The sequence below is a fragment of the Anolis carolinensis genome, unplaced genomic scaffold, assembly GCF_035594765.1.
Source record: "Anolis carolinensis isolate JA03-04 unplaced genomic scaffold, rAnoCar3.1.pri scaffold_9, whole genome shotgun sequence".
Taxonomy (NCBI): Eukaryota; Metazoa; Chordata; class Lepidosauria; order Squamata; family Dactyloidae; genus Anolis; species Anolis carolinensis.
In genome coordinates this window covers 15,941,292-15,957,988 of record NW_026943820.1, presented here as the reverse complement: position 1 = coordinate 15,957,988, position 16,697 = coordinate 15,941,292, and the positions used below count along the sequence as shown (strand labels likewise).

Genomic DNA, 16,697 nt, shown 5'->3' with positions numbered 1-16,697 from the left:
GATCTACACTGCACTATTTCCCAGGATCTGATCCCAGATTATCTGCTTATCCCAGATTACCTGGAAGAGTAGACTCATATAATCCAGTTCAAAGCAGATAATCTGGCAGTGTAGAGTTATGTTACTTTCTCAATAATATTAACCAGGGAAGTCAAGGCTTTAAATTCCATAAAGTCAAGGTTGGGGTGGGATATAAAGAAGTCACAAGTAAATGCATCATAAGCAACCTGTGAACTGGGAGTCCTAGTTTAGGTCCCATCTATACTGCCATATAAAATCAAGATTATCTACTTTGAACTGAATTATTTGGCAATGTAGGATCATATAATCCAGGTCAAAGCAGGTAATGTGGATTATCTGCTTTGATAATCTGGATAATATGGCAGTGTAGATCCTGCCTTGGTCTACTGCTGAGTTTCTCAGCCAGGATGCCCTGCAAATGGCTTTCTTCCCCTGAAAACGAAGGAGACTTCACCTGTGTGTATCCTCAAGTGAACCTTTAAGTGATGGGATGTCCTGAAAGTTTTCCCGCAGTAGGGGCAGTCTTTCATCGCAGACCCGAGACTCCTGTCTCTCAGCAAAGCTGGCTGCTGGATTCCGGCAGATCTCCCAACTTCATCTCCGACGTCTGAAACAGAGAGAGTGTTCTCACATCACTTCAGCACATGTCAAGGAGTTGTTCTCACTCAAACTGCTAACGCAACACAAAGCTAAACATGTCAATACTACACCTGTCTGTTTCATTCTTTAAATCTGACAGAATGCTGACAATTCATGTATTTTCTTGTTATTCTCTTAAATTATTTCATCTTCCCCACCGTCGTTTTAAGCGGCATATGGTACCTTTATACTGAAGTGAATTAGACAAGAAAAGAAACAGCTGTGTCAGCAGCTGGTTTGATTTCTTCCTTTGCTTCATTCCTATTAAGTACTTTCTCATCCTAAAAAACCTTTCTTTTCTTTTCCTTTTTTAAAAAAAGGAAAATGTATCTTTGCCTTCTTGAATCTGGTTCACTGTTAATCAATATGCAGATATATACAAAACGGAAGCCACTTTTTAAAAGTTGCAAGAGCAGGGGAGCTAGATATAACACAATTGTTATTGTTAACTAATCCCACTAATAGTAACAGGTGTAATGCAGGAAGTATTGCATTCTTCTAAGTCCCTAGTTAATTGACAATATAGGATTGATTTTTAAGTGTAAGAACTTGGACAAATCTCTCATAGTGAAGTCAAGGAGTCTTTAAAGTAGTTGCCTAATAATGAACTTGGAGCCCCTGGTGGCGCAGTGTGTTAAAGCGCTGAGCTGCTGAACTTGCAGACCAAAAGCCTTTGGAGCCTTTTAAACAGAGGCTGGATGGCCAGCTGTCGGGGGTGCTTTGAATGCGATTTCCTGCTTCTTGGCAGGGGGTTGGACTGGATGGCCCATGAGGTCTCTTCCAACTCTACTATTCTATGATTCTAGGTTCGAATCTGAGGAGCAGATTGAGCGCACGCTGTTAGCTCCAGCTTCTGCCAACCTAGCAGTTCAAAAACATGCAAATGTGAGTAGATCAATAGGTACCACCCCGGCGGGAAGGTAACGGCGCTCCATGCAGTCATGCCAGCCACATGACCTTGGAGGTGTCTACAGACAACGTTGGCTCTTTGGCTTAGAAATGGGGATGAACACCAACCCCCAGAGTTGGTCACGACTGGACTTAATGTCAGGGGAAACCTTTACCTTTTACCTAATAATGAACTTATGCCCAACATTTCTGTTAATCTTTAAAATTACATATGTTGCTACATATAAATGGTAGTACGAAGGGTGATGCCAATACAACTACATTATAGCAGATAATTTTCCTGCCTCATTTCACTTTGGGGGAAAGTCAATGGAAATGTTGCGCAGTTTCTGAGTTGACTGAGGTCCCATCTACACTGCCACATAATCCAGTTTCTGAATCCAGATTATCTGATTTGAACTGGATTATATATAGACTCATATAATACAGTTCAAAGAGAACAAGCCTTATGAGGAGCGGCTTAAAGAGCTGGGCATGTTTAGCCTGCAGAAGAGAAGGCTGAGAGGAGACATGATAGCCATGTACAAATATGTGAAGGGAAGTCATAGGGAAGAGGGAGCAAGCTTGTTTTCTGCTGCCCTGCAGACTAGGACACGGAACAATGGCTTCAAACTACAGGAAAGGAGATTCCACCTGAACATCAGGAAGAACTTCCTCACTGTGAGAGCTGTTCGACAGTGGAACTCTCTCCCCGGGGTCGTGGTGGAGGCTCCTTCCTTGGAGGCTTTTAAGCAGAGGCTGGATGGCCATCTGTCGGGGGTGCTTTGAATGCGATTTCCTGCTTCTTGGCAGGGGGTTGGACTAGATGGCCCATGTGGTCTCTTCCAACTCTACTATTCTATGATTCTATGATTCTATGAAAGCAGATAATCTGGATTCAGAAACTCGATTATATGGCAATGTGGGCAGCCTGAGTCCTCCACATCCATTTGTCTGTAGGATAGCACTTGCCTTGAATTCTGTGGCTACAAGATTTTGCATCTGATATTTTAGTACTTTGTGGGATATTTTTTGAGAACACAGCCCAACAAAAACATGTCTTGCTTTTTAGGCCTTTTTCAGGATCAAATGCACTATGAGAACAGGTTATTGGAACCATGTGGCCAAGCACCATGTCATAGCTTACAGTGATAAGCAGTATCTGAGGCGCTTTCCTTCTCAATCTTTTGGTGGAGTTTGCAGCTGTGTGTGCTTTATTTGAGTTTTATAAGGAGTTACAAACATCCAATTTACAAATGACTCATAGTTAAGAATGGGATGGAGGCAACAAGAAGTGAGAGGAATCTGCCCCTCAGAAGAAAGGGAGGCAGAGCTCTCGGTTGTGTAAAAGGGTTGCTTTTAGAGACTCATGGGTTAAAAGCAATTCATCAAAGTTTGAATAACAGGTAAAATGTGTAGAGATGAAGGGAATCTCTGAACTGACCCAAGAATATTAGAAAATTAGTAACAAGAACTATGAAAAAGTGAACTTTACACCTAGTTTTCCTAAGTAACAAATAGAGATGGAAATACTTCTCTGCTTATCCCCTATGGATTATGATTCCCTACTAAGAGAATCACAGATGATTATAGAATTTTCCTTAATGAGAGTAAAGTTGGAGTTGTCTTTTTAAAAGATAAAAACAAATTATTTAGTAAAGTGAATACATGAGTGATTAAGATACTCTGAATGTTCTGCTTGAAATGCTAGCTAGCTATAACACAAGTATAAGATAGAAAGCTAGCAACAGACATTTTAATTATTCACAGCATTTCAGGGTAACACAATGCAGAATCTATGTGGTCTTTCAAGCAGACATGCAGAAGGGCTATTTTATATTTCTGGATTTCTCAAGGGATTCTAATTGTCATTATATTTACACAGTACTGTATACAGAATTCAACAGAAAAAATATGCTGAACCATGCATAGTAAAGCTATAGAAAACACATATGTGTAGAGGGTTGGTTTTTTTTAAATGCAGTTTTGATAAATACCCTGCAAAAAAGAGAGGGGAAAAATAGAGATAAACAGATAGCTAGAGCTAACAAGCCACTTAGGATAAATTTACAGAATAAGAGTACTAGTTATGTTTTGCTAGATGTCATTCTTAATGACAGCTTGTTAGACATTTCTCTTTTATCTTTCTATCTAGGGTATGTGTGGCCCAATAAAAAAAGAATAAATTTGTAAGATAAACAGCTCGCTTTGCAGATTTAAGAGACTAATTTTCACTTTACACAAAATTGATTTTTCCCCCTTCTTTTTTGGTGAGGCTGCAAGGCGGTCCTGTTGAGCACTAATCCCCCTGAAAAAGCAAACTAAAGGCAACAGAGAGAAAGCACAACATGTGGGTGGTCTGAGGAGTTGCCCTTTAGATTGAAGTAGACACATACAGTAGACAGCTCCAGAAGCTTTACTCCAGACTAGCCTTACTTATAAGTAGTTTTCTTTCCCACAGCGAAAATATTCATCCCCTCTAAAGATGCAATGAGACTTCTTTTAACTGCCCCCAGACCCCCCTTCTGATAAGAGCGTTCTAAATTGCTTGATGTTGTAGCTACCTGACTATGTCTCCATCTTGTTGCTTCAGTCAATGAAATCAACAGTTTCACATTCATTGACTGTTTTCTTTTTGTCCTTCCACGATCCTAACTCAATACTTTTACTCATGAGATTCTATTTACCAAGGCTGCAATTTTGAGGAGACGTACCAGGAAATAAACACCACTGAACACACTAGGATTCTCTTTTCAATAAACACACATGGAATGGCCAATGTTAGTTAGGCAACTCACACCCCTGTCCCAAACACACTTACTAGAACCCCATTTAACAAAGCGGTATTTAGTTTCAAGAAGAAGCATTGATCTGTATGTTTTTGCTGCAGCTCCTTCATTCAACACAGAAGTACATAAATAATCTTTAAAATATTTTTAAATTGTCATCTTCTGTACAAACAGAACGCTATAAACTGATGTCTGAGCAAGCAGTTTTGGTTTAGTAAATTTGGTTTCTCAAGACTCCGCCTTATCCACCAGCCATTAAGCATGAGTCCAAATTTTTAATAGTATTATTTCTGCTGAGGGAAGATGATACCTGTTAACCTTCTGAATCTTAACTATTTGATGCCTCCTCATGCTTACTGAATTCTGATGCCTACCTCAGATTTGCATGATTTCTAACAAGCCCACAGGGGAAAAAACCCGACTACAGGTGATTGGTAATGTCAATGGCCTAAATCCAACATGGCACCAGAGCTGCCACACTAGTTGAAAAGAAGATATTCCTTCTCTCCTCCACATGTGGCTCTTGGTATCAATTGAAAGCAATTTCAGCGTGTTTGGTTATCCTCAAAAAAACACATTTCCAATTGCCCCACTTCCAAATCTGCTCATTGTGTAGGAAGCCATTAAGATCGTGGTGCTTATTTCAGGGGTCATCATTATGAGTAATTCAGGTCGAGTATTCCTTATCTGGAATTCAGAAATCTGAAATACTCCAAGATTCAAAAGTGATTAAATGGGTGGGGGAGATACTGACATCTTTGCTGTGTGATGGCTCAAGGTACATAAAGTTTGTTTCGTGCACAACATTAATTAAAATATTGTGCATAAAATTACATCTGGGCTATGTGTACAAATATGTCTCACTAGCTTCAAAGGCCATTTTGTTGGCTATTGAGTGGAAGGGTGGCAGTTGAGTGGCAGTCAGCAATTGTGTCTTGTGTATTATATAGAACTGTTCAAGGAAGCCCTCAACAGCAGAACAGGAGGATGTTACAATGGCTGTGAAGGCAGATGAAGGCTGCAGCAGATAGGAGGCAACCAATAGTTTAATGTCACTGCATTAGAACCTTTTTCTGTGAATATTGTGTGTTGCTCATTTTGCACCAATCCCCACGCATAAAACATAAAATTCATGCACAGGCGTCTTCCACGCAAACAAAAACCAACAAATTTGGAAGATATTCATACTTGGCTATGAGTGATCACCTATGATGATTACAGATATGTATATGAATCATAAATGAAATTTTTGTTTAGACTTGAGTCCTCTCTCAAAGATATTTTCCTATGTACATTTATGCAAATAGAGGCAATCCAAAAACTGAAATCCCAGACCCTTCTGGTCCCAAGCATTTCCAGAAGGGATACTTGACCTGTATTGCTGTATACAATTTATAGAATTGAACAATATCTAAACTCCAAAGGATAGAATACTATTAATGGACAAAAGGTACCAAATGGCCTTGAGGTGGCAGTAACCAAAAGCTGTTTGGATACAGAGGTCAGAGAAAATTCTCTATTGCCTGCCATTTGAAACCTAAAACTATTTCATCATCTCCATTTTTGAAAATCACAGCTACTTGGTTTTAAACACTGTGTTTGGTATTTAATAAATGACCTTATGTTAAATATTCAAAAAGAGTTACAAGCGTTTGGGGCCTTTTAACAACTTGCTGCCTTTGTTATTTTATCAAAGGGTTTAGGGTGCTTTTTTAAGTGACCATGTATGGTCATGTTACAGTGTTAAGCATGAATATGGATCGGCAAAGAATTTGTTGAAACAAAGAGCTATTTTAGAGCCGATTTGGAAGAGAGCCTACCAATGAAAAGAAAATAGCTCTGTCCTGTTTGTGTAATTAGAAATGAAGATTATACCAAAAAGCTCTTTTGGTAACTGAAAAATATAGACTTTGGGTTTTCCTGGTCGTCACTTGAGTGACACAGGCAAACAAAAGATCCAGACTGCCTTGTTCTTAATAAATGTATTCTGGGTTGGTAAGGAGATACTCTAGCTTTCAAAACAATTGAGATTTAAGAACAGGAGTTAGTAGTAACCTCTTGTATAGAAAAAAAAATCAAGCTTAGAATGGCAGCATACCTCAAATAATCTAATTGTGAATACCTTTGATTTCAAGTGAGCCAAGAGTCATCTCATTCATTTAGAAAATGAAGTCAGAAATGTTTTGATGCGGCCTGTAAGCAAACCCTATTGAATGAGGGATGTAGACATATGTACTGACCTAGTGACTATCCAACAAGGTGGAGGTTATCATTCATAATGACTCCTAACATTGTTCATATAGACCCTAGTTTAAAGCAGTATGTCTGAATACATTTCTGAAATAATATATTATACTCTTTATCATGTAAAAACCATGAAGAGCAAGATTTATATCTCATTACAGATACAGAACCCCCTCCCTGTTTTAATAAACGTCACTTGAAACAACAAAAAGGTAGCTCTATAGTGTCCCCTTTCATGCATTACTGTACATATATAACAGTGGTTCTCAGCCTGTGGGTCCCCAGGTGTTTTGGCCTACAACTTCCAGAAATTCCAGCTAGTTTACCAGCTGTCAAGATTTCTGGGTGTTGAATGCCAAACATCTGGGGACCCACAAGTTGAGAACCACTGATATAGAAGAAAATATAGAAGAAAATCAGAGTTGTCCATCCCTGATGTGCATTCTGCAACCCTTAACATTTGTGTTTTCAGTGCAGCATTTGCAAAGGATACACATGTAGTAGCATACATGTAGCCTTCTATTATACGGACCTGGAATTCCTAACATACACTTCAACTGTCCTGACAACCTCTGTCATCCATTTTTTGTCTGTTTTTAAAAGATTCCAATATCTCTCAACCTCTTTCCTCCTTTATTTTCAACTTTTTTTCATTACTGCAAACTGAGTTGAAAATATAAAAGTAGTTTTGCTCTCAATTAACACAGCAGCACCGGCAGTAGGGAGAGTAAGGAGTGGAATCCTACCCTTCCAAGTTGGCTCAGTGAAAAAAGAAACTGCTGCAGCCCCTCCTAGGTTGTGTTTTTCCTCTCGTAAATTTTTGCCACCTTGACCACACTGATGACATCTGGCCACATCTGTCCCCCATTTTCATTTGTGAAATCTTGGAAGATATGTCCCAGTCATTTGGTTGTTGATGCATATACAGCTGTCTGGTGCAGGATATAATACCTTCTTATATATACATTAAGACCAAAACAGTCTGAGAAGTGTTCACAGGAATAACAACTACTGTAGAGTCTCACTTATCCAAGCCTCACTTATCCAAACTTCTGGATAATCCAAGCCATTTTTAGTCAATGTTTTCATATATCATGATATTTTGGTGCTAAATTTATTGCAAGGAGAAGATGGGGTGATGGCGACAGGGGACAGGGAAAAGGCAGAACTACTTAATGCCTTCTTTGCCTCGGTCTTCTCAGAAAAAGAAAGCCATCTTCAACCTCAGCAACACGGAATGGACGAAGGATTGGGGGAAATCCAACCCCAAATAGGGAAACAAGTTGTCCAGGAACACTTGGCCTCTCTAAACGAATTCAAGTCCCCAGGGCCAGATCAGCTACACCCAAGAGTACTGAAGGAACTAGCGGAAGTTATTTCAGAACCACTGGCAATTATCTTCGAGAGTTCTTGGAGAACGGGAGAAGTCCCAGCAGATTGGAGGAGGGCGAATGTGGTCCCTATCTTCAAGAAGGGAAAAAAGAACGACCCAAACAATTACCGTCCGGTCAGCCTCACATCAATACCAGGCAAAATTCTCGAAAAGATCATTAAGGAAGTGGTCTGCGAACACTTAGAAACAAATGCGGTCATTGCTAATAGTCAACACGGATTTACCAAAAACAAGTCATGCCAGACTAATCTGATCTCTTTTTTCGATAGAGTTACGAGTTGGGTCGATACAGGGAATGCCGTGGATGTAGCGTACCTGGATTTCAGTAAGGCCTTCGACAAAGTCCCCCACGACCTTCTGGCAAACAAACTAGTAAAATGTGGGCTAGACAAAACTACGGTTAGGTGGATCTGTAATTGGCTAAGCGAACGAACCCAAAGGGTGCTCACCAATGCGTCGTCTTCATCATGGAAAGAAGTGACAAGTGGAGTGCCGCAGGGCTCCGTCCTGGGCCCGGTTCTGTTCAACATCTTTATTAACGACTTAGACGAAGGGTTAGAAGGCACGATCAACAAGTTTGCAGACGACACAAAACTGGGAGGGATAGCTAACACTCCAGAAGACAGGAGCAGAATTCAAAACGATCTTGACAGACTAGAGAGATGGGCCAAAACTAACAAAATGAAGTTCAACAGGGACAAATGCAAGATACTTCACTTCGGCAGAAAAAATGGAAATCAAAGATACAGAATGGGGGACGCCTGGCTTGACAGCAGTGTGTGCGAAAAAGACCTTGGAGTCCTCGTGGACAACAAGTTAAACATGAGCCAACAATGTGATGCGGCTGCTAAAAAAGCCAATGGGATTCTGGCCTGCATCAATAGGGGAATAGCGTCTAGATCCAGGGAAGTTATGCTCCCCCTCTATTCTGCCTTGGTCAGACCACACCTGGAATACTGTGTCCAATTTTGGGCACCACAGTTGAAGGGAGATGTTGACAAGCTGGAAAGCGTCCAGAGGAGGGCGACTAAAATGATTAAGGGTCTGGAGAACAAGCCCTATGAGGAGCGGCTTAAAGAGCTGGGCATGTTTAGCCTGCAGAAGAGAAGGCTGAGAGGAGACATGATAGCCATGTACAAATATGTGAAGGGAAGTCATAGGGAAGAGGGAGCAAGCTTGTTTTCTGCTGCCCTGCAGACTAGGACACGGAACAATGGCTTCAAACTACAGGAAAGGAGATTCCACCTGAACATCAGGAAGAACTTCCTCACTGTGAGAGCTGTTCGACAGTGGAACTCTCTCCCCGGGGCCGTGGTGGAGGCTCCTTCCTTGGAGGCTTTTAAGCAGAGGCTGGATGGCCATCTGTCGGGGGTGCTTTGAATGCGATTTCCTGCTTCTTAGCAGGGGGTTGGACTAGATGGCCCATGTGGTCTCTTCCAACTCTACTATTCTATGATTCTATGATAAATACAGTAATTACAACATAACATTACTGCGTATTGAACTACTTTTTCTGTCAAATTTGTTGTATAACATGAAGTTTTGGCGCTTAATTTATAAAATCATAACCTAATTTTATGTTTAATAGGCTTTTCCTTAATCCCTCCTTATTATCCAAGATATTCGCTTATCCAAGGTTCTGCCGGCCCGTTTAGTTTGGATAAGTGAGACTCTACTGTATAACAAATTATAGTATGAACTGAATGACCCAGATGTGGGTGGTTATACATAATACTTTCTGACTGTATGGATGGTGCAAAAGCACAAAGGTGGAATGGAAGAATAACTGAAGAAAAAAATCATGTTCTAGAAGTCTCATCTGATTAGTAAGCTTAATGATGAGAAACTTCCTCCTGGGTACACAGAAAACTGGGTGACTTGAAAGGTGCTGAACAGACTGCTCTCTGGTACCACGAGATGCAGATCCAATCTTAAGAAATGCGGCTCTAAAGTGGAATCCATGCCATGTGAGTGTGGAAAAAAGCAAACCATAGACCACCTACTACAATGCAATCTGAGCCTGCCACATGCACAATGGGGGACCTCCTTACAGTGACACTAGAGGCATTCTTAAGTGGCCAGGTTCTGGTCAAAGGAAATTTAGTATAATGACAAGTTTTTAACCTTGTTTGTGTTTTTTTATACATAATAACTCTATTCTCATTATAACTTATATCTGCGGCCATTTCCTCATCTATTGCACTTTATCTTGCTTTATCAGATTGTTTACAATAGGGTCCACCCCTCCCCAAGTTGCTCTCTCATTGTCGGTAGCACTGATTTAACTACCTCGTGCTATAATACTCGTTGCACTTTGCCCAGTTCATTTTTACCCCCTCTACTTGGATGCCAAATCCACATTTTAGTATGATTATCATTTTATATTTTGTTCTGTTTAGAGTGTTGAATTTTAATATCTGTGTCTGTATTTTTTTGATGTTTTTATTTGGTTTGCTGTTTTTATCTGGGCTTGGGCCCATGTAAACCGCCCCGAGTCCCTTCGGGGAGATGGAGGTGGGGTATAAAAATAAAGTATTATTATTAAAGTATTATTATTATTTTCAAATCACTTCTGACATTATAAATAAATAAATAGTGAGCTTAAACCTTACAATCTATTGTTTCATCAACATATGGACTGATGGTATGAGGACTGATCCTGCTATGAGATACTATGAGAAGGATCACAGGAATAAAACAGGACAAAACATATTTGAAGCATATACATTCCAGTATGTTGTCTCCCCTCATGGTTACATTGCACCAGATATTGAGATGTAGAATCATAGAATCATAGAATCATAGAATCATAGAATAGTAGAGTTGGAAGAGACCTCATGGGCCATCCAGTCCAACCCCCTGCCAAGAAGCAGGAAATCACATTCAAAGCACCCCCGACAGATGGCCATCCAGCCTCTGCTTAAAAGCCTCCAAAGAAGGAGCCTCCACCACAGTCCGGGGGAGAGAGTTCCACTGCCGAACAGCCTTTCTCACAGCGAGGAAGTTCTTCCTGATGTTCTGGTGGAATCTCCTTTCCTGTAGTTTGAAGCCATTGTTCCGCGTCCTAGTCTGTGGGCAGCAGAAAACAAGCTTGTTCCCTCCTCCCTATGACTTCCCCTCACATATTTGTACATGGCTATCATGTCTCCTCTCAGCCTTCTCTCCTGCAGGCTAAACAGGCCCAGCTCTTTAAGCTGCTCCTCATAGGGCTTGTTCTCCAGACCTTTGATCATTTTAGTTGCCCTCCTCTGGACGCTTTCCAGTTTGTCAACATCTCCCTTCAACTGCAGTGCCCAGAATTGGACACAGTATTCCAGGTGTGGTCTGACCAAGGCAGAATAGAGCATGGGGAGCATGACTTCCCTGGATCTAGATGCTATACCCCTATTGATGCAGGCCAGAATCCCATTGGCTTTCTTAGCAGCCGCATCACATTGCTGGCTCATGTTTAACTTGTTGTCCACAAGGACTCCAAGATCTTTTTCACATGTGGTTGAGAACCTATCATGCAAAATACTTGATTATTTTAAAGTACCCTATTTGAAGGCTGCACTATGGTGATGGGCTTTGAATTGCCTTCACTCAAAGTTACAATGGACACATCACAGCAATAGAAAAAAAAACAGTATTCATTGACTCCTTAGAACAGTGGTTCTCAACCTGTGGATCCTCAGATGTTTTGGTCTTCAACTCCCAGAAATCCTAACAGCTGGTAAACAGCTGAGATTTCTGGGAGTTGTGGGCCTATATACCTGGGGACCCACAGGTTGAGGACCACTGCATTAGAACATACACTATCCTCAGTTATGTTCAAAACTAAGCAAATGGCCTTTTGTCAAAACCCCAAACAGCAGCATGCATTTTATACAGAAATATACCTCCTAACTAACCCTTCTCCCTCTTGCCCTATACATTGTGCAGCCTTCTAATTTAATTGGCATAGAAAAATGCTGGGATACATTTACAATCTTTTTTTAAAAAAAGAGGGAAAAGGGGTTTGTCACTTGCCATTAACTTAAGGGATACACACTTCTCTGAAAATTATGCCTTCTGAGAGGAACATGATTGCTCCAAGATAACAACCCCCAATGCATAGCTGTATTATATTCTTTCAGAATCAACAACAAAACCTCTTCACCATCTTGCAATACTTTTCATTTACCAGAAGGTAAACTCCCAGATGAACACTGGCCTGTGTCTTTCTCTTTAACCAGCTGAGTGATCGGAGCTTTTAATATAGCTGTTCCAATTATTGTAAAAGTCATCTAGTACCTTATAACCACAAATATTGACAGTTTATTGCACAACACATCCATGACATTTGAAGGTCACATCATACATAATACATACTCTTTTATAAAAGTGTCTGGAACAAAGAGATACATGATCAGCAATTACCTCTTACTAGCAATTTAGTTTTATTTAAAAGAAATAAATGCACTGGACAAAACACAGGAAGTCTGGTGAATTAACAAAAAGCAAAAGTTTATTATAAATATCTTTTTATCAATGATACTTTGTTCTTTGTTTTGCAAGAAATAAATGAAAGGGGAATTTTAAGCTAGCATGCACTTACATAGGGAGAAAATTCCCCAATCAAGCTTTTTTAAGAGAGAGAGTTTTTAAACTAAACACATGCTATCTCCTGTCTCATTTTCCCCAAATTGTTCAGATCCCATTTAATCGAACATATCTGAGGCACAGATATAAATAATTAAGCTCTTATCAATGCCCACTATTAAAGATAGGCTTTCACGTTGGAATGGTTCTGCTCAAATAGTAATCCTGAGTTCTATAGATTTCTGGATGATAGTGAGCAAGCATTTGAAATAGCCTTACTTGGCTGCTTCTACCATCAAAAATGGCTAAACAAATCATAGGGCCGCCATCTGTGCCTGGATTTCAACTTGAGTCCCTGGCTTCTTCCTGTCTTAAGCCACAATCATAATTCAAGAGCAAACCTTTGGTTATAATTTTGTCTTGGTATGAGAGCCACAAGTCAGAAATCTCGCTTTCTTCATATGTATCATTGAACAAAGCACAGAAAGAGACTTCCCGGTTTGTTTACTCACGCTTCCTAATGGCAGGGCTGTATCCTAGTAGGAGAAGCTAAGCTGGGATGATCAACTTTCCAGTTTGTCTATTCCCAGTAAATCGGAAGTCTAAAGAACTCTGTTTCTGATGTATCCTCATATCAGAGATGAGTACCCTAATCTGTCATAAGATCAAAGACTGGTTCCTCTCTCACACAATTCTCATTCTAATTGGGAATTATTTTCCTACCAAGGAGCAATACAATCTGCCTAATAAACACACACACTATGATGCATTGTTAGAATAACCAAAGAGAAAGAGCAAGTCAAGGAAATAAAGCAATCTTGCTTACAGTCTTGGTGGGGTGCACATAACATCTTGCCTAATGTAAAAGTCTTGTACTAAATCCAAATACAGGTTTTTTAAGAGTCCCTAGTGAATTTCTCAGCTTTCTTTATAAAATCTTAATACAAATAAATATGAAGAATTGACTGTGTTTTTGTTTGGGGTTTTCTTTTTCTAAATGTTTCAGAGTAGTCAAACTTACTATTTATGTTATTGAGAAGCATATGGCCATAATTAATTGTGAATCTGTTTCAGATCCTTGGAAAATGTGACTGAAGAGCTATCACCTTTCTGAAGATGTCCATTAATAATAATTTAATAGTGAAATTGGCTGCAACCAAAGAAAGCTTTGAAATATAAGCAATAAACTCATGCAACTTTTATACAAATGACCAGGTGACTAAGGTCGTCTTCACACAGGCTTTTCGGGCCATGCCATTGCACCAGCAATCATTGGCATAAGGAAAGACATGTGGGGTGGCTCATGGCACCCCGTGCACCCTTCCTCCTTACCCCATCACATGTTGGGAACGAGACAGGGGGCAATAAGCAGCAACACACATTGCCCCACCGCCCTTTTCCCCATTATAAGTGTGGATAGCTCTGATGGAGCTACCCAAAATACACTTTCCTTCCCGTGGTGGTGGAGGAAACACCTTTTGGCACTTCCACCCCACTTTGGGAGGAATGTTGGCAGAGCCTGCCATATGTTGTGTGATGGTGCATAACAGACCCTGTCCTTGCTATGAAACAAAGTGGTAAAGTGGGACAAAAATACCCTGTGTGAAGAGGTGGTAAAATAACTGTATAAACAGTTATTCTGAAATGATAAAGAGCTGCAATATTGTACATCTCATTCAAAGTTCATCAGAAAAGAAACTTCACGTGCTCATGTCATTCAGTCTGTTGTCTTGCTAGTTTCCATCTCCAAATTCAAGTACCACTTGGGACAGCTTTGATCAACAGGTTTTATGTGAAGGAGCAGCTTGCTTATTGCCTGGATAAGGCAAGTTCTTCCCAGACTTCATCCAGATTGTTTATTTCATTTCGAGAAAATTCCAGCGGGGGAATCACTCTCAATGCAGAAGCTGTCCAAACGGATCAACTTTTGTACTCAGAAGTGTTAGCTGAAAGCAGGTGTTTGGAAACCAGATGGCTTTAAAGCCCACACCACTAGGGTTGTAGCTTATATGTGGCATATTCACATCACTGCAATTTGTAGAGTGCCTACATGGAGCTAATGAACATTTTTTTAACCCAGCAATGTTTTCCTGATGCCAAGCTAGATCAGATACTCAACTTGGAAGAATTGTCTTACAGCCGTTCCTCTTTAATTAAGTTCTTGATGTGCTACTACTGGAATGAATATCAGATGTTGATTAATCTCCAAAAGTGATGGAGAAAGATCATGAAGGAGAGAAACGGTCCATTCATATAAACTATCAAAATCTTATACAGGAATTCTTTGAGAAAATAGCCTGCTATGACTTATTCCCACCTCAACCTGTCTGTTATTTCTGATGTCACACAAAAGCAAAAATTGCAGATGTTTGTGAATGCGTATGAAATCCACTTTTAATTTCTCAAGGTTGACATCCAGAGGGATAACTTGTACATCTGTCTACCTCTTCCAGGAGACAGTAAGCTCTAACTAACAAAACATGCACGTGAGTCATTTATTCCTTGTGTTTAAGGACTGTATATATATATATACACACACACACACACACAGTAGAGTCTCACTTATCCAAGCTAAACGGGCCGGCAGAAGCTTGGATAAGAGAATATCTTGGATAATAAGGAGGGATTAAGGAAAAGCCTATTAAACATCAAATGAGGTTATGATTTTACAAATTAAGCACCAAAACATCATGTTATACAACAAATTGGACAGAAAAAGTAGTTCAATACGCAGTAATGCTACGTAGTAATTACTGTATTTACGAATTTAGCACCAAAATATCACGATATATTGAAAACATTGACTACAAAAATGGCTTGGATAATCCAGAAACTTGGATAAGCGAGGCTTGGATAACTGAGACTCTACTGTATATATATATGTGTGTGTGTGTGTAATCTTAAAATTCATTGGCTTTTGGACTGTAGTATCTGAGCTACTATTAACAAATAGACTAATAAATAAAATTATGAGTAACAGTTGAAAACTAATATCAAAATAGTATTAACAATAGCAGAAGTGGAAAATTATTAGCTTAACATTATGCATAAAGGGTAAACTTGAAAACCAAAATAAACTTTTTCAACACATCTGATGTGAAAGCTTCAAAATATCATGCAATTGTGAGCTTGACATCAGAAGAGTTTGTCTCCTGAGAACATTCAAACTCAGCTGATTGTGAGTTCCTGCCTAACATTTTCAAATTGAAAGCAGATATAGATCTCACTGTCACTAATGTTTCTCCAAAATTCCATGTACAGTATTAAGTTATTTTATTATTAATTCATTGATACACCTTAACTTTCTCCAGATTTAAGCATGTCATGCTTACGGAAATATTTTATGTAGAGAAGCTATTAATACAGATCATAACATTATGCTACAAACTTTTCAAGTATATAGGAACCATCCAGGTTTCCTCCTTCATATTGCTTTACCCATATTTTCAAATTTTATTTTATTTTATTTTATTTTGCTCTCCGTTTTCAAGTGCTTGTGGTTTTGGAATGGTACCACTTAAAGTTCTAGAGTTTGAAGTATTGGGGAAAATGCTACACGGCATAGATAGATCAACCAAGGCTTAGTCATGACTCAACAATATAGCATTTAAAAGCAAAATCAAAAGGGACCAGTGATAGAGTAAACAGAATGGTTGTTTTCATTGGGAAAACTAGAGTTCTGTTTGTAGAATACTCAAAGCAGGATTGGGAGAATTTGCCCATTTCAATTGCAGATCTACTTTTGTGAGGCTCCTAGGATTATAGAGGAAAGGATTTGAAGCATTTATATTATTCTGCGCATGGAGTAAACTGAATTTAGAACATGTGTGAGATCTCTCTTCTAAAAGTAATGGAGATTAAAAGTTTGGTTGTGGCCATCATATTTTTCTCATATCTGTTCTGAACAAAAGCTTCTAATGTAGTTGCAGTCATAAGTGACCTTGAACAGTTAGAAAACCTCTACCATCTACTCTACTCTGTGGCAGTACGTATTTTGTGTATTATCCTACAAATAATTAATTGTTGGGTGATTTTCACCCAAATCATCACAATATGAGGGTTTTTTGAGGGGGGTCTATACAAATAGATTTCTGAACAAAAACAACTTTTCCTCTACAATGAGCTAGATTTTGTGTTCCTTTCCCCTTATTCAGTCATACTGA

At 39.5% G+C, this 16,697-nt stretch overlaps 1 protein-coding gene across 8 annotated transcripts in view; it reads right to left on the bottom strand.

Moving 5' to 3' along the window:
• znf536 (zinc finger protein 536) overlaps positions 1 to 16,697 on the bottom strand; it is a 486,877-nt gene that overhangs the window by 190,988 nt on the left and 279,192 nt on the right. For all 8 annotated transcript variants that reach the window (XM_062961829.1, XM_062961827.1, XM_062961831.1 and 5 more), the window contains one exon: positions 476 to 628. In XM_062961829.1, coding sequence (XP_062817899.1) covers positions 476 to 628 — 153 coding nt within the window. The remainder of the gene's footprint in view (positions 1 to 475; positions 629 to 16,697) is intronic.